This window comes from Xenopus laevis, chromosome 6S (genome assembly GCF_017654675.1).
Source record: "Xenopus laevis strain J_2021 chromosome 6S, Xenopus_laevis_v10.1, whole genome shotgun sequence".
NCBI classification, from domain to species: domain Eukaryota; kingdom Metazoa; phylum Chordata; class Amphibia; order Anura; family Pipidae; genus Xenopus; species Xenopus laevis.
In genome coordinates, this window is record NC_054382.1 from 121,101,709 (window position 1) to 121,121,365 (window position 19,657).

General features: G+C 35.0%; 1 protein-coding gene across 1 annotated transcript in view; it reads right to left on the minus strand.

Annotated features, from left to right (window-relative positions):
• LOC108719755 (CUB and sushi domain-containing protein 3-like) overlaps positions 1–19,657 on the minus strand; it is a 489,518-nt gene that overhangs the window by 85,315 nt on the left and 384,546 nt on the right. The window contains exons 43-48 of the mRNA XM_041567998.1: positions 15,769–15,849; positions 12,738–12,851; positions 10,750–10,938; positions 10,506–10,652; positions 4,117–4,305; positions 251–436 (exon numbers count right to left, since the gene is read on the minus strand). Coding sequence (XP_041423932.1) covers positions 251–436; positions 4,117–4,305; positions 10,506–10,652; positions 10,750–10,938; positions 12,738–12,851; positions 15,769–15,849 — 906 coding nt within the window. The remainder of the gene's footprint in view (positions 1–250; positions 437–4,116; positions 4,306–10,505; positions 10,653–10,749; positions 10,939–12,737; positions 12,852–15,768; positions 15,850–19,657) is intronic.

Below are 19,657 nucleotides of genomic sequence, written 5' to 3' on the forward strand. Positions count from 1 at the left end.
ATAATTAATTTCAAGAAAGCCTAGCATGCAAGAATATAATATTTTAATATTTTTTAAGCTTTCTCATTTTACTGCATTTTTAACAGAAAACACACATTTTTTACAATGTGTAACATACCCTAAAAATATAAACAAACAGTGCAACATCATAATTATGTATTACTATGATCTCATTATATTGTTTGTAAATTCTTACAATACATTGTAAAAAAATCAGTTTCCTAAATAATTGTTGAAAAGCTTTTCTTACCAACACAACGGGGTGTTTTATTGTGATTGCTCCAAGTTCCATCTGGTTGGCATACAGCTGAAGTGAGCTCCTTAGATGATAAGCGATACCCATCACTGCAAAAATAACTGATACCGGTCCCCACCAAGTAATCTGTAGCTAGTATTCCTCCATTCAAAGGGGCCTTAGGAACCCCACAGGATATTGCTGAAATGTTAGAAAATAATACAAATGTGTAAGAAAACAATTGATAAGAGCGAATCTCTACAAGAACTGGCATTGTGTGATCACTTTGTAAGAGTGAATTCCTCTCTTGAGCCTAATGTAGGGGACTTATAAACAAAATCAACATTTATATTGCAATCCCTTAAGGTCTGGCCACTACAGGGGCCCTTAGTTTAATGGAGGGGGTGATTCTTCCTAGTTATCCCAAGCTTGGGTGCTAGGTGGCGCTGTGTAATATATACTAATTGAGCCATGTGGTCTCAGGGCTTTTTGCCAGAGGAATCTCCTAAGTGGATTGGAGTCTCTTGTGGAGCCCTCATTAGTTAGGACTAGTAAGGGGTAACTAGATTCTGTAATAGTCTCTCTATGAGAGCCAGCCAGGCTCAGGGCTACTTATATTGCACAGCTTTTGGCTCTGTATTCGACATGATTAGACCCCATGGCATTGTGACCCAGTCAGGGAACCAGTGACAACGAGTAGGGACTTAAATAGCTTGCATCTGGGTTCCACATAAGAGGAGTCCCCAGAGTAAACTCTGGGTTAACTGATATTCCCCTCTCAACTCTACAATTGATATCTATTGTATGTACTGATGACTATATGAGGCAAATTCACTAAAAGTCAAATTGTTGCCAGTGACTGCTTTGCCACAAACTGGCAGGTGCAAATTGATTACCACTACGCTGATTCACTAAAATGTGAAATTGCATCCTGGGCGTCGAATGCTGGAAAATTTTTGCTAGCGTTACATCTTCAGTGTGAGCTAAATAGCGAAAATTTCATAGCGAAAATTTGCTAGTGTTCGTTTGTTCCTTACGCATAGGTCAATTTGAATAGGGGAATCGCATAAAAGTTGTATACACGTCTTTTTTAAAGATGTTGGTGGAAATGCTTGAAGTGGCCACTTTTTATTACAAATGTCCAAGGGAGCTTAATAAAGACATAAAAGCTCCTCTATTGCCCTAGACATGAGCCCACTCTTTCGCCAGGCGAACTGCTGAAACTAAACTACATCTTCCTCAATCTGTCAGTGACATCATATCCTGTATGCCGGAAAGTCATAAAAAGTATAAAAAAACACTGGCGGAAAGTCACCTGGCGATAGAGTGAGTGACAGTCTCTTTCACTAGCGAATTGTCGTCTGCGTCTGTTCGTGAATTGCTGATGTCCTTGCGGATTGGATTTCTGGCGAATGTTTGCCCTTTATTGAGTCTGCCCCTATGTTTATGCTCTGTTCTGATCTATTCTCTCATGGGGATCTGTGTTAATAAACCAGTTCAGTTATTGTTCCACTGAATACAGTGTGTTATACCCTGTCTACACACCATTGTGAGATCTCACCCCTTGATGATTAAAGTTCTCATCCGGAGCAAATATTGGTGTAAAGCTCATAGTGGGAATAACGGTGTCTCTCTTTTCTCTATAGCCTTACACTAATAAAGAGCTTAAACAGAGAATAAAAGGTTAAACTCATTAACAGTGGTGTAACCTTGGAGGCCACTGCCCCCTACACAATTTTTTTTTTTGGGCCTCCCTGCAGGAAACTGGAGATCACCTGTGGGCCGTGAAAAATTGCAGGTCACATGTGATGCACACAAAAAAAGTGGGTGCACCATAGGTTACATGTGAACCCCCCCCACAGAAGATGCAGCTCCAAACCCCCCAGAGGGTCTATTTCCGCTATAGTTATAGAACCCTGCCAAACTAGTTTCCATAGATTCAACTGTCACATTGTAGTCTTAACACTATTTAAAAAAAAAACAGTAGGGTAATGAGGGTACATGGATTGCCTACCAATAACAACCAATCACCAGGTAGCATTTACTGATGAAAATATCCATCCGATTGGTTGCTGTTGGTTAACACTACAGACCTGTGCAAATGTTAAGCCTTTTATTACATGATTTGGTTATGTAACCCATCCTGTTAAAGAAGCACCAATATTCCACCCTTTCCTTGTTGGTAGCATTGATGGTAAACTAAGAAACTTAAATCTGTACTAAGCCACTTTTACAGCTGCCATAAATGTAGGGTAACATTTAAATTACATGTTAAATGCTAATTTCCTAGTCAGCACCGGTGGGTGCACTTTTTACTATTAATGCAGCTTTTTGTTTTCTGTGTTATTGTCCACCATGGTCATTAAGGATGAAATTAGAGTTTACCATAATTCACCTTACTTTATGCTCATTTTTTGGAAAGTGGGAAGATTTATCTTCATGTCCAACTACACGCTACCTCAGGGTAACACAAGTGAGTCCCACTACAGCTTTATTTTAGATACTGTAGGGCAAACATGAGGCTAATGCTTTGCTTACAGTTTCTGTTTCAATACAGTTAAACATATTATATTAAATATATTTTTTTTAAATGCTGAAAATGTTAGTGCTCCAGTTTTTAAATGAATCAAATCTGAAGATATATGCAATTATACACCTGACTGAACTTTGTATTTTTGATGCTTGATGCATGACTTGTCATAGAGAAGATTCACAGTGAATATGCCCCAAGGTGGAATCCATCTTGGCAGATACAGAAGACTGTTGTGGAACTTTGGGAGAATAGGATATTTGATCTTAACATTTCTGTTTTCTCCCATGATCCCTCCTGTAACAGTTATTTACATCATGTCATTCAAGTGAGTGAGGCTTTATTAAAGATGACACACACTAATCAGGCAAGCACAATAGGATACCTGCCTTTAGCAAAATATGCCTAAAATAGAGAAACAATGTTTATAGTTGTGTTCATGGTACTATAAGTCTTCTGAGATTTCTAACATTTGCTACAAGACTTTCACTTGATAAAGTGGGGGGGGGTATATAGTACATCACCTTCCTAAACACAAGAATAAAAAGAATTTCTATATAATGTATATATTGGACTAAAAATGTTTAACTTCATTTGCAGTGGTTCCCACAATGGTAAAATGTAGCTTTGATCTTAAATAAAAAAAGCCCCACAAAGTATTACATATAAATGCTTTGGGATTTTTATAAGTCTATGTATCCGATGGTGATCACCATTAATAAATACACTCTCAAAAATCTCATAGGAATGAATAGAAGGTGGTGAGTTTTTCTTTGGCAAGCTGATATGGTTGCATTCAAAACTAAAAGCTATGTAACCTTTGGAAAACATCCTAACTATTTAGTCAGAGAACACATACATTACATTTTCATTTTAGCTTTGCAACTTGATTATTTATGTCATTTAATTTTTATTGTGTAAATAAATGTTTACTATGTAGTCCGCATATGCACAGAGGTGTAGCAAAGGTTCTGGCAGATGTGGCTTTCTTCCAAAACAGTGTTAGCTTAGCTTCTCCCTTCCCTAGACACTTGACTGTTCCTTATTATAGGCTATACCAGATGTCTTAAGCATAACATTTTAGCACATGCCATCTGTGGGATTTATTTTTAAACAATCTTATATAAAACTGCCATGCTTTCCAATATCAAATATTAACATAACTCAATTTATTGTTAGACCACTCTTTTCTGCTCTCTGGTTATACTGATGTTATCTGATTAACTTTTTCACATCATATGGCTCATTCACAAACACCGTCATACACTGTGCATATATTGACATCATTTTACATATTAATGTACATATAAAAGGTGCCCCAAAGATGGTGCAGATATATGTCTGCATTTACCTTGACATGCAGGGACAGGAGCATCCCAGGTATAATACCCATATGGAGCCTTTTTACAGATAGCCGTGTTCTTGCCAATTAGTCTGAATCCTCGATCACACGCCCATCGAACCATACTATTGAGTTGCCCGCCTGTTTGACTTATAATAAACCCATGGGGTGGGGATTCTGGTGTGCTGCAATAGTTAGCTGCAAAGACAAAAAAATAGTTATCAAGCTACTAACACATAATATATCTGCAAATGCAACTTTAAAAATATGTTTGAAAATGGGTTAGTCATGGGCGAATTGGTTAAGTTTCACTGAAAAATTGTGAGTTTCCAGAGAAATTCACGAAACAATGAAAAATAAGTGAAACACGACTTTTGACGCCGGCATCAATTCGCAGGCGTCAAAATCAACACACAATTCCGACGCCGGCAACAATTTGATGCGCATATTTTGTTCAATTGCATTAAAGTCAATGGGCATGCATTAAATTGTTGCCGGCATCGGAATTGTTGCGGCAGTTTCACGAGTTTATTCACCGGTGGCGAAACTTGGAAATTTGCAGCGAATTCGTGCCTGACGAATAAATTTGCCCCGTCATTAAAAATGGACCATTAAAAGACAGTAATCATGCAATAATTTAGACACTAATCACAAAGACACGTACAGTTTATGCTTCTATACAACAGTTGTACTTACTTTTTCTGAATAACACAGTGGAAAACTACAGGGCACATGGTCTTGAAGGAGGCCACTGATTTGCATTTTGCACAGTATTATTATTGTGAACACTATAATGTAATATATCCTAGCACTTTCAAGATTGTGGTGAACAAATAAAATAACAAACATCTAAAAAATATCAGTCAAGAAATGACCATTATGGTGATACTTCGCCATATAGGCAGGTAGTTGACCCAAAGAAAGAACTGTTGAACATATCTCAAATGGTCTGTGATGAACACTGAACATGAACCACAGCTCTGATTTCTTATAATTAAGTTTTTTATTTATTAATCTTTTATTTTCTATAACCGGCTTCAACTGTTGAAGTTCATGTTTAGTGAAAACTTTGATGCTTTTTGTGAAATACAATTCTGTTGGTAGCTTTTAATGATATCTAGACTGGAACTTTTGAGTGCAATTTAAAAAATGTACATCCAGGTTGAATGTGGTTAAGAGCCTCAATTAATGCACAATAAAGATGCAAGTAGGCATGTAATATTCAATATAACAAAGTTGTACAATATATTTAATCAAAGTGGCAAATATCTGCCCATGAAATGACCAGATTTCTCATCAGATTGGAATAATGCAGGTTCTAACTGTAGTAAATCAATTCTGTTGATGAATTGTGGTGAAGCAAAATGGGTAAAATTCGCCTCTCCCTACTGGTTATAATAGAAACTTGACTGTTTTGCTTCACCTTAGAAAACAAGGTATGTAGAAGTGTAGCAATTTAAGGGGTAAGGAAGGCAATAAGAAAAAGTGCAAAAAAAAAAAGGCAATTTTTAACACTTTGCACACTGTTTTCACAGACATGAATGAGCCCTTATAGCTGCTCTGTAGTCTAATGTAAAATAATTGGGAAATAGACTTGTTATTACATTATTGTCAATCAATATCCCTGTGCACTCACAGTGTTACATGTTGATGTTTTAAGTGTTTTTTAATAACTAGCTTTTCTACACAAATCAATAGTGGTGTTTTTATTACATTGATTTTGATTTAATGTAAAGTGAACCACGGCTCTGTTTTCTAGTTGGGGAAACTGCAGTCAAAATAATCCAAAAGATAAACAGTGCTGGTTAAGATTTCTTTCTTGTCAACATTTTAGTTTATACGTTACTGCAAGATATATCCTTTAAACACTTGTAATAGGCTGATAATAGTCTAAAATACAACAAATGCTGATATTTTTATTTAAAATGTTTTGTTCTGCCTTTACCTTGTGCTGTTTTTTTTACACAATGTACTTGTTCTTTCTGCATCATAAAGCACATGCTACTGATCTGTGTCCTTGGGAAGAAAGCTGATCTTTGCAATGATCTGTCTGTTCACATTGTCTACACAAGACTTATATTGTGTATGATTTATCCAAAGAAATTTTTCTTCAGCTGAATTGATGTATACTTTGAAAATATGAACACATGAACAATACGAAGCAGTTGTATTTATAGTTCTTCTGGTAGTGTTTGGATGGGGTTTTTTGATAGATCCTAAAGAGCAATTTACAACCCTTTACTGCCAATAACACTAACCATCCATTCTGGCAGATATGTGGCTCAACTTTCCAACAAAATTACTCAATAACTTATAATAATATAATTTGTAAATAGTGATGGGCGAATTTATTCACCAGGCGCGAATTTGCGGCAAATTTGCGTGATTTGCAGCCTGGGAAAATTCATCTGAAAAAATTCACCGGCGTTTCGCGAATTTTCCGGCGAAGCGAAAAGGTGCAAATTCGCCCATCACTATTTGTAAAATATTAGAAAATATGCTGTAAAAAAGCAATAGCACTAAGTCTGAAGGTTAATAATGTTACGTTTAGCTTGACATACTGCAGATGATCACTTATATATTCCTCTCATTATAGACTTTTGCTATTGTTATGCCCAATATTACAGCGGCTTACTTAATATTACAAATATTACTGAATATTTGTAGAAAGTACTCAGATGGAATCGGTGTATTAAAGAGCTTGATTATAATTAGAGTAAAAAAAATCACAGTGTTATGATCTGCTATTGCTCGGAGCTACAAATTTCAATAATAAGTAGAAAGATGCAAATATTATAATATAAAATTCATGTGCAAAAAAACTGGATTTTTTTATTGTCAAAACTAGACATTAAACACCTTTCAGATCAAGTGGCTTCTAGATACTATAGGAACTGATGAACCAGGCATTATTGATACTGTATATCTGGCACACATAGATCAATCCAGAAAATGGGTATTGTAGTCAATGAAACACTGTAGTAAGACAAACAACTCAGCTCTTAGTGCCAAGTGACACAAATAATCCTGAATGTAGCAGATTCTTTTAATAAAGAATTAGATTCAGATTTATCTAAATCTAAGAAATCTTGTGAGAAATTGCATGTCCACATGTATTTTAACCAAATGTTAATTTCTTGCACAAAGAGGCCTATTTATTAGAGGTCGAATTTTAGTGGTATTATAGCTTTTTTGAAACCATCATTAAACTCAATTTCTCTTAAATCACTAACATCGTGAAGGTTATTAAAAGATCAGACTATAAAAGGTACAAACTAAACACAGCAAACTGTTTGGTTGTAGCAATCCAGAAAACAAACTATCCACTTTCCTAATGATTGAATTGTCTTCTATTCTCAGTTAATTGTCTCGGGTTGGACTGTGTCTTTTTTGAGAAAAGAATTGTATTTTTTGCAACCTTATTAAATTGTACATTACAAGAAGGGTAAAAGTTGTGATCTATGTGTTAACAATGTGACATTGTGAATAATATGGCCTTCATGAAATATTCTGTATAATAACACTATGGTCTAATGAACTATTCAGGAGATGAATGATTCAAGACACTGGCAGGTATAAAACTGATATTTCGAATTAAATTTTCTACAATTTCAACAATTTGATAATAAGGGCACAATATACTAACATTCGTATTTTGTTTGTTCTGCTGAATCATATATTTAGTGCTTTAAATCGTGGATTACACTAATAACTGTAAAGAACATTTTTTTTTATTTATTCAATAAAAAAATTAAAAACACTAATACAAAACTTTTCCATCAGAAAACTGTCAAGATCCTATAGAAGTTAATGGGACCTGTCCTTATCCAGTTGTAACATTTACAACGTACCATTTTCTACTAATTGCACAAAAAATGTGATAGGAATTGAAGGTTTTCATTGTCTTATACAAATTGGTCTGTGTTGTTTTCATTTGTGCTTTTTAAATTCAGATCTTTTGATAAATTGCATTCTTGGTTTTAGATAACATGAGTTTATTCGCTGCTTCAAAAATCTCTAAAACCACTAAAATGAGAAGATTGATAAATGGGCCTTCATTTTTTTCTTACTCAATAATCAATCATCAATAGATTTATAAAAGGTCTAGAAATTCTAGCCAGTTTCTAATTAAATATTAGCGTGCTGGTTACTAATGAATTCCTCTGACTTAAATCTACAACAGAATTTGTAGGGAAACCCCTACATTGTTAAGAAAAAAGTAGCAGAAGACTAATTTGCATCATGGCTGCATCATGGTTGAACAAGAAAATCTCAGCATTTCCATTTTTCTAACTCTTTGTGGTTTTAAGCATCGTTCGTCTACTTTGTTATAGCAATAATGACACAACACTGGAATGTTCAAAACCGACAGTAAATTACTATTTAACCAATTTTTCTATACAATTTTCTGTGATTTACAGTTGTTCTTCAGTTTATAAGTGTGCTACTGGATGTATACACTCTAGGGATGCACCGAATCCAGGATTCAGTTCGGGATTCGGCCAGGATTCTGCCTTTTTCAGCAGGATTTGGCTGAATCCTTCTGCCTGGCCAACCGAATCTGGAGGGAAATTGCTTGCGTTTTTGTCACAACACAAGAAAGTTAAAAATGTTTTCCTGTTCTTACTGATGTTTTGGCATATAATGTGAATATAATCATAAAGACCATACATTAAGAAATATGAATGATTGTTTTTTATTATTGACTAGCGTAAATATCAGACTTTCAGGAATCATGATATGTGATGTTATACTTATTATTAACATGTATTTTTAGAGTGCCAACATATTGCTCAACACTGTAAAATAAATGTGTTTATACGAAGAACATATATAATTACATACATAGTGACCAGTAACCAATACAAAAGGTGAAGAGGGCCCTGCCCAAAACAGCTTACAATCTAAAAGGAAATTAATTTAGTAGCTAAACAGAATGAGGTTAGGCTTTCCTAAATAAATGTGTTTTAAGAGATCTTTTGGCAGCAGAAAGGTTGAGAGAAAGTCAGAGAGGCCGTGGGGGAGAATTCCAGAGAAGCAGCCCATGTAACCACTGCAAAGTCTTAAATGCAAGCATGTGAGGAGGTAATGAGAGAACACTTGAGGTGCAGGTCAGTAGAGGAGTTTGAAATCAGCACCTCAACAACTTTTACTAAGTGAAGTGCCTTTCCTGCCTCTTGGTGGTTTTTACATATCTCTAATATTTAGAGATTTTTTAGATATATAGGAAAAACCACAAATTTTTCAAGATTCATAGAAAAAAACCAAAACAAAATTAGATTGTTAGTAAAGGGTCCCTTAAAAACAGGGGATGTAAAATCGTGGTTTCACTGTATGTGTTTAGTGTCAAATGTTCAGAAATCAAATGCAGCTAAGTTTGGTCACTTTTATTACAGCATTGGGAAGTTTTACTAAAATAAGAAATACAATTACACAAATAATATGTTTAATGACTTGAGCTATATATCAAAGCAAGTGGCTATGTCAATTCATGTCAATTCATTAGAATGTGTTCAACTGCTTTGAACAGCACTGAGCTTTTCCACTCCACAGAATCAATAACCCTGTAAAATGAATGACCATTACATTGAAGTTTTACAATGAATGTAAATGGGGTGTTGCCTAATAGGAAAATCTCTTACTAAGGACAGTGGCTGATGAAGTGATTTATCATTCATGATAAAAATTCACAACTGTGGGCAACAGATCTCCTGAAAATGAGTTTTCATTGAAAATAATGGAAATGCCTGGTGGTAAAACCAATGTATCACTTCTTTCTTCCAAAGACACTGGAAGTTGCCTCGAGAGGAAACTTTGGGCGACTTCACGATATGTAGGTTTTACCACTGGTGATTTCAGTTATTTCCATTGGGTTTTATATGGAATTCTAATACTAATCTAAACTAGTACTGTTTTTTTCCTATTTGAGTGCCCCACTACTACTTTATTTACAATGGAGAGACATTTTCAGGAGATTTGTCCCCCACAGTCATGCATAAATAACCAGGGGCGACAAATATCCCAGTCAGCCACTGCCCTAACATAGTTTGAGTCTTTTTACATTGCTATCCTTTGGTAAAAAATACTGAATTAATAAATCAACCCCTATATCTTTCCTGCTGAATTACCCAAGGCACCTCGCCAACTACAAGCCACTAATAGCAACATTAAACTATTGTATTGTCAATACTGTAAATGTTTTTACTAAAATAGCAATGTAGTATCAAAATAATTCATAAGACAACTGATGGTTTTGACCCAGTCCTATTGAAAATATGCATCAGTGTCCATATCTCTATGATCTATTCTTCCAAGCCATTTTCTCATACGAACAGCACTTTATTTTCTTGTTTGCAAAACCATAAAATGCATCTATTCATAAAGAGAAAATTCCATACCTATGTATCGAATTCGGAATCCTTTTTTGTTGGTTCCATGATCAGCTGACCATCTTACAAAAACTTCATGACCACTGCTAGTTATGTTGAATGTTGAAGAGTAATCTCCACTTGATGAAATAAGCAGCGGGTGATGACTATTAGGACCTATAGCAAATTATGAAAACATATATATTTATATATATATATAAGGTAAACTATGTACAAGAAGAAAGAGCAGAAAGGTATTTAGAGAATATGTCACCATCAAATGCTTCAAGCACGTCAAACTCCTTTTCGGTTTGGAAGAATTCAAAGTATAAGGTGATGTTGTATCCCTTTTCTACACTAATGGTCCATGCACACATCTGAAGATTTGGGTAGCTGTCAGGATAGCCCGGGCTCAATATAACGCCTGTTGAGTCAAGTCGGATTTCATTGGCTGGACATAGTACTGAGAAAAGAGTAATATAGTGGTAAGTAGGAAAGCCTCAATATCATTGTCATTTGTCTTACAATATGTTTAAAAACATGCCTAAAAAATCTTATTCTTCTCATTCAGAAGCCAGAGGGTCCTGCTGAACTTTGTACCAATCAAGAGCATAGTGAAAAGCAAAGCAGTGCTCCCTAACTTGCCTTTCTGAGTGTTTTAATTACATGCAAGTAAGGGGACAGGTGGAGAACAGGCAGCACAGTGTTCATAGTAGAAGTGCCATTTCTTATACCGGTATGTGATCCAGAATGGTTGGGACCTGGGGTTTTCCTGATAAGTGGTCTTTCCATATTTTGGATCAACATATTTTGTCTACTAAACAACCATTTAAACATTAAATAAACTCAAAAGGATTATTTTGCCTACAATGAGGATTAATTATATCTTACTTGTGATTAAGTGTAAGTTAAAGTTTAATTATTACAGGATAAAAGGAAAATTTTTAATTATTTGATTAAAATAGAGTCTATGAGAGATGGCCTTCCCATAATTTGGACCTTTTTGCATAATGGGTTTCTGAATAACAGACCCCAGACCCCATACCTTCACTACAGTATACAGCAGAGTGAAACAGGGTACAAAGCTGAAAAACAGCAGCTTGCTTGCACCTTGGACCATGTCTGGTGTCAGTAAATTAACCCTTAAGGCTTAGCATTTACATTATTTTATTTTATTTTTTACTATATTTTTGGTATCTACTTAGCAGCTGGCTAGGGAGTTAAAAACTGTTTTCACTAACAGTTTACAAGATGGATTTTGACTAATTCGACAACTGCATCAATAAAAAGGAAAGTGTATATTGTGGAGACTGGTACAATTTGTTGACTTCCTTTAACCACTTCTACAAAAATCAATTAAATTCTCTAAAAAATACTCTAAAGAGATATTCCATTTAGGAAAAAAATATTGCTTATAACACAAAGCCCAGTTTTAGGGGGTTATTTACTAAAACTCGAAAAGGTTCTCATTTTAGTAAACAACTTCGACCAAACTCCCAATCACAATAAAATTGTGAATTTTTTTTTTCGGATTGAAAGCCTGGAACTCAGACTTTTTCAGATTTGACGGGTTTTGGATTTTTGCCTGAAAACCACTAGTTTTAGGATCATCATAAGAAATTATGATATCTTCCAATTGGAAAAGGGACATCTGCTGTTGACTTCTACATGACCTTGGCAAGTTTGAGATGGGAGTATTTTCTGAATTGGACTTTTAGCAGGCTTGGGGTATAATAAATCTCGAAAAAGTCTAGTTTTTTCCCAAAAATATGTATGTTTTCCCCTTTAAACTCCCAACCAGAAAAATATGGGTTTTAGTAAATGATCCCCAAAATGTTACTTTCAAATGTTACCATTATTTATCATAATATCAATTGCATTTATTTGTTAACTTTTTTTTAATTTCAAGCTTATAAAGGGAGGTTAGAATGCTTTGTATGAATGATTTTTCTTTCAGGTAAGGTTTTTTTTAAGGTGTAATTCACAGCATATGTGTAAAAGAATGTTCCTTTTTTTCACCTCTTCCTTTGGCGTGTCAAAATAATTGTTATAATTTAAAAGGTGTTAAAATGTTACAGACCATGTGCTCAGCTAAAACACAACTGCCTCATTAGCATCTAAGTATCTATTATCAAAAATTGCTACATGCCATTGTCATTAACATGGAAGGTGCAGTTATTTGCTATATATGATCTTAATAAAAAGATTAAATCCTAAAGCTGAATAAGTATCAGTCATAAATAAAAGAAAGAAAAAAAAAACCTTGGCAAGAGGGTGGTAATCCATCCATCTGAAGTCGTTCACCCAATCTGCAGGTCAGTACCTCATTACCAACCAAAGTAAATCCTGGCAAGCATTGATACCGGATTATATCCCCTATGAGAAATAAAGATCTCTTATTAATACATACCCTTTAAAATTGGAAGAAACAGAGTCCTACATAAAGTTCTATAGCAGACCTGATAATAAAAAATATGACATAGTATTTTATACAGTACATCACAAAATTCACAAAAATCCTTGCCTCCTCAGAAAAATCTATAGCGAAACAAGACAGTGGGTGACTCAATTATCAAACATCTATTAACTCTACAGGATGATAGTAGGGATGTAGCGAACTGTTCGCCCGCGAACTAGTTCGCGCGAACTTCGACCATTCGCGTCCGCCGAACGTTCGCGAACGTTTGGGAACGTTCGCATTTTGAGTTCGCGTTCGATCGTTCGACCATTCGACCATTCGAATTCCTTCGACCGCTAAAAATCGAACGATTTCCATTCGTTCGAACGATTGTAAGCATTCGATCGAATGAAAAGCATTCGATCGAATGGCTTCGATCGTTCGATTCGAATGAAAATCCTTCGATCGAACGATTAAAATCCTTCGATCGTTCGAATCGAACGATTTTAGCGGGTGTTCGAAGTACGCGAACTGTTCGCGAACGTTCGCATTTTTTGCCGGTGTTCGCGAACGGCGTTCGCGAACACCAAATCGGCAGTTCGCTACATCCCTAGATGATAGTCAGAAATATCCCTCAACTGCTCCATCTGTTGAGCTTCAGCTCAGACTAAACTAACAAGGGACTACCCTTGTAAGTGACCAACAACATATGAACCAAAAATGGAATAGCCAAAAAAGTATATTAAAACAAAAAAACCTAATTAATACAACATCCATTTAGCCTTATGCATTTCATACTTCAAGAACACTTAATTGTAGTATGCTTAAGTGCTTTTAGAGCACAAATACATGTTTCTTAAGTGCTTATTCTATTTTTGGAACAAATATGGATTTCCACTACCCTTGCTAAGGTTTGGGGCTGGTGCACTTGGACCACACTTCTCATTTGATAAGTTGTTGCTTTCAACTTTGTTTAACTCAGCTATACATAATATTCATATAGATTGGATTTAGGGGACCACCAAAACACTAACACTCATTTGACAGACACATTTGAAATAAATGTATAATAAATGTAAAGGAAATATGCTCATGTTTCTCCGACATCTGCACCAAGCACTAAAACTAGAAAACTCATGTCTAAACAGCACATCAAATATATGGGGAAAACTATGAATATTATATGAAGCATGTAAATCCCAAATATTGTAGTGTAAGAAAGTAAGATTCTGTATTTATAAGTGTACAGAATGACTTAAGGGAATACTATGACATCCACAGATAAATATGCAGATGCTTCCATAATTAGATTTAAAATGCTTAGAGAAGGGCTGTCTGCCACTAGAATTCTAGTTTGCAAGACATTTTAAATCATAACTGTGTTTTCTGTAAAATTTGTTATTCTTATGAGCTAAAAAAGAACATATTTTGAAGGTAAAATAAAGTGCTGAATAGCTTTTCCTAAGGCTGATCCATGAATCCTGATGTACAGCAATTCAGTAAAGTCATAGCAAATCTCCTTCCTCCTACTGGATGAATTACTGGTGCACTTGCCTAAGATATCAACACCTGCACTAGTCAACTGCATCACCTGCAGATAGCAATTTGTATGTATGGCATGCCATCTGATAAATTTAGGAAGGAAATTTAGGATTGGCAGGGACCTTTTTTTTTGTCTGCACAACAATATAACCATGGATAAAACTGATGCAACAGCCGGCAGGAGAGTGATGAGTTAAGGTCTGTGTTCAACATCAAGCTAGCAAATTCAAAAGATCCAGGTCTTTAAAAACAGCTCAATAGGTAGTTTTAAAATTTTGCATTAACAATACTTTGGCCAAGGGAGTTATTATCAATATGAGTATATGTATATGCAGGTGCACTAAACATAGAAAAGAACAGAAGTAGTCAATTTGGTCATTGCATGGTGATTGCCTACCATATTATTATTTTTCAGTTGTATTATTATGTAAATAGAATATGGACAATTTGGCACAGACAGGTTGCACATAGTGTCACTGCTCTAGCCTACTTTGATGAGTTACTTGCAAATGGCATAAGCGAAGGCATTAACAGAAAAATCTGCTCTGTAGCTTTCTAAATCACATGAAAGCTGTGGTTTATGCTATTTTGGGTTAAAATGCAACCTTGTTAGTGAAAAACATGCACTGCACTTTCTCTCCCATATTTTGCACAGTGCACTTGTATATATGAGCCTTACTGGATTTGTGCCATATGTTAAAAGGTACAGGAGGAATGACCTCCATGTCCCTGGGTACTTACTGACAGACTATAAGGAAAAAAAACTCTTGTGGTGACAACTTTCAAACTAGATGATGATGCAGAATAAGGGACTCTAAGAGGCACATTTACTAAGGGTCGAATTTCAAAGTGGTAAAACTTCGAAATTCGACAATCGAATTGTAAAAAATTGATAGTCTAAGTTTTTTTGATTAAATGTAGCAGTTTTCGATCGAATTCAAATCGTAGAAACGTAGAAATCGTTCGAATCGAACGATTCAAATGATTTAATTGACTTCTAAAAACTTAGCTATAGGTTCTAGGCTATAGCTTCTAGGAGGTCCCCATAGGCTAACATAGCAATTCGGCAGGTTTAAGGTGGCGAAGTGTCAACGTTTTTTAAAGAGACAGTTCTTAGATTTTCAAATGGGCGAATATTCAAAGTTTTTGAATTCAAATTGAATTTTGGCCTATTCAATGGTCGAATGACCCAAAAATTACTTTGAAATTTGAAGTTTTTGAATTCAAATCTTCAAAAAAAAAAAAAAAACCTTAGTACAGTAAATGGGCCCCTTAAATGTATATTCTTGGATTGTTCCATTCGATGACATGAATGACATGCTTACAATAAATATACCATAAAGTATACATTACCGATTTCATATTCATCGTCTTCTGCCAATATTTCTGCATTTGGAACAACTGATGGAGGCTGGCAAATTCTTAACTGGTAGGCTGTAAAATAAATGACAAAATGTATGTGTAGCTTTAGTTTCAGCAATGCGAAAAGGACAGTATGGTTTCTCTAGCTTTCATAGCTAAATCAAGCTTTTTTGGCACATGGGAAATTTTCATCCTCACTGTGATCTGGTGGAAAATAGCAGCATTCAGATCACCTGTTTTCATATACTATGGCAGACTATGGCAAATACTGTTCCTGTCTGAAGGTCAAAACTTCATATGCCATAGACCTAACAGATTATAGACCTAAAATATGTAGAAATAATGTAATATTTTATTCTGGAATAATATAACTAATTATCCTCTACCTCCAACCTTTGTTGAGATCTGGATCAAATGGGTCAAGGGAGCAACTAGCTGCCTCCAAAACTCATCAAAATCCACTTTTAAAGTGAATTTAACTGGATTGGTAAGGATTTGCAAGGTCTTGCAAAGTTGAAAGTGAAGTTGTTCTAGATAACAGTACAACTTTTAAGTTGACCAAAATTTTATTGACATTTCAGTCAAGAATGCAGACAGACTGTTAATTATATAGCTTATTCCACCCCACCAATTTCTTTTATTCTGAGTTATACTGGATACATCTTGGCTCCTGTAATCCTCAAACAGCTATTTTAAATTTTGGAAACTATTCATATTAATTTCACAAAACATTTTCTTTATTTGAATGTAGTCCAATTTACAAAGTTTTTGGACATGGTGACCCTTTTAAACAAAACATATGTTTAGGCAGCCAGAAATGTTGCATCTGGGAATGAGAAGCTGGCAAAGAGTATTCACCTATATTTATGCAACACTGCACACTGGCTTTTTTCAGTCCTTATTAGATACATTTGGCACTCCTAGATCCATAGCAGAGATTCCTTACCAGCAAAAATGTATTAATAAGGAATTGGCATTCATGTATATTATTACATGAAAATTTACATGACAGCAGTTGGAGGCTTGGCAATTCACGAGTAAGCAAATATAGGACCTATTTTCCAAAAAGAGCTGACCTGCTTCTTTTTTTAATAGGGGTTGCCAAAATTTTGATATCTTAATATCTACCTAAATGTTATTTTAAAAAGAATGAAACATGCATTTGTTGAGTTTATTTTAGAGGCTTATTTATTAAAGGTCGATTTTAGTGTTTTAGGAGGCTTTTGAAACCACAACTAATCTCACAAACTCTAAAACCAAGATTATCAATGCTTTTGAGTACTGAATGGTTTGCTAAAAAATTGTTTTTCTGACAATTCCTAGCAGAAAAAAATCCAAAACCTCGAAAAAATCTGTGCAGCTCCCATTGACTTCTATAGGACCTTGACAACTTTTACTTGGCAAAGTTTTGCCTTAGACGTTTTCATGGTTTTTACACTTAATAAATCCAAATCTTTAGAGCTTTTAAGAAATATAGGAACACAACTATTTTTAGAGACTCATGGAAAAAAACAAAATCCTGCCCCTTATTAAAGAGGCAGCAAGAAAAAATTACATTACAGAGAAGTACATTTTATGCAGAATTCTGGATTCTCAAGTGATAGATTCTGCACTTGTACTTTACACTGATACTTGATTTCAAGTTATTGAACTTATTATGTATCAGTTATGCAGTCCAGAATTATAAAAAAAAATCCAATTTTCTTTTACATTTCCTTTTACATTTTGTATAAACTGTAAAATAATAAGCTCAAGAAGGATCCGCACTCGCAAGTCTTTGAAGAAATATAAGAAAATATTTATTACAAGCACATAACTGAAGTTTTGGCCTACCCCATGGCCTTTTCTCAAAGTGTGTTTGTAATAAATTTCTCTATATTTCTTCAAAGACCTGTGAGTGCGGATTCTTCTTAAGTGGTGTGGATAGTCTGCAGACCTTGCACCCAGGCACATCTGTGGGGGAGCGTAAATCTTCTTAGATTTTCTAGGCAGGGTGTTAGAACTCTTGCTAAAAAAGGAAAATGAAAAAAATATAACCATATGAGATGTTATGTGTGTGTGTGGTGGGGGGGTTGGTTGCAAGGGTGATTTCTGTTCGACTTTCTCTCAACCTTTCTGCTTTTAATAGATCTCTTAAAACACATTTATTTAGAGAAGACTGACTCTGTTTAGCTATGGTAATTTACTTCCAATAAAAGTTATGTTTTAATTAAGCTTTTTCTGCCCCTGTCTATCTATCTATCTATCTATCTATCTTTCTATCTATCTATTTATCTAGGTGCAGGCCAGCCTTGTACTTACCACCTGCTCACACATAAGTGCCTTTTCCCCTCCCATTTCTCATTAATACAACTCAGGCAGTGCTGTATTTATAGGGCCAGATGCAGGTCTCTGTACCCCTAACAGAGTGCATGATCTGTTGCCTGTATACCGTGTCTACCACCAATAAATACAGTTTATTGAAATTGTATTTCAATTATTGACCTAGATACAAATGGTTTTGTCACCATGAGTTAAAAAATCATATTGTTTTAAAACTAATAGGTTTTACATGAAACAAAATGTTATCTGACTAGATAATGGTAGCAGCCATTACCATTTTCTTACAGTTTGATTTGCGATTTGTTATAAATATAATGTCTGCACCAAACCCCTGACCTGTCAGAAAACAAGCAGAGCATGCTTGTACATGTGTCATGCGTTAGCTACTTATACCATCACTGTGATTGAAAGAAAAAGGTTCCTGACAATTAGAAATTGAGCGCAGAAATAAAATTAAGAATAAATAAGGCTGCCAGCTATATACAATATGTGTGTATAATGAAGAAACAGAAATATTAAGAAGATCATTGTAGCCCACTGCTGACCATGTTATAAGCCCATATTAAAGCACCTATTGGAGTCTGACGTTAGGCTTTGTTTTTAAAGCTACTGGAGAATGAGGTATTCTCAAACATTTGAGTAATTAAACTACTTGTATCAGCCAGTCTTATGACAAAGTGTATTTTCTGTATTGCTAGGGAAAAAGAGGAATGCGGTGAGTTCTTTATTTGAACATTATACAGATAGAATACTGGTAATTACACATGAATTTGAAAAAAATTATGGGTCACAAATCACATTGAGCAATGAATGAATTAATTGGTTACAGTAATCATTATTCATATTGTAGGTCTCGTCACTGTGGTTCAGGGCAAATATGTTCTATGTTTAAACAGTGAGCATATGCCAGAAGTCAATTGTATCATTTAATGGTTGCCTTGTTAAAGTCACACATTACGGGGCAGATTTATCAAGGGTCAAATTTCGACGGTTAAAAAACCCTCGAATTCGATCCTCGAAGTAAAATCCTTCAAATTCGAATGTCGAATTCAAAGGATTTTAGCGCAAAAGGTTCAATCGAATAAAAATCGTTTGATGGAACGATGAAATCGAACAATTTTAAGCGATCGATCAAATGATTTTTATTCGATCATAAAAAGTGCCCAAAACCTGCAATGTCCCCATTGGCTAACATTCAACTCGGTAGCTTTTATTTGGCGAAGTATTGAGTCGAAGGATTTTTTAAAGAGACAGTACTTCGATTATCGAATGGTCAACCGATTTTTACTTCGAATCGTTTGTGTCATTCGATTCGATCGAATTTGACCAATTCGATGGGCGAAGTACCGCAAAAAATACTTAGAAATTTGAATATTTTTGCATTCAAACTATTCACTCGAGCTTTGTAAATCTGCCCCTACCTGTACACAGGCACTGGTCAAAAAATACTGCAATATCATGGAAATGTTATAATATATGGCATGTTGTAACTCACAAATGGGATATTTTAATTAAAGGCACAAAGTTTGCTCAGGTATATTCACACATAGCAACCAAT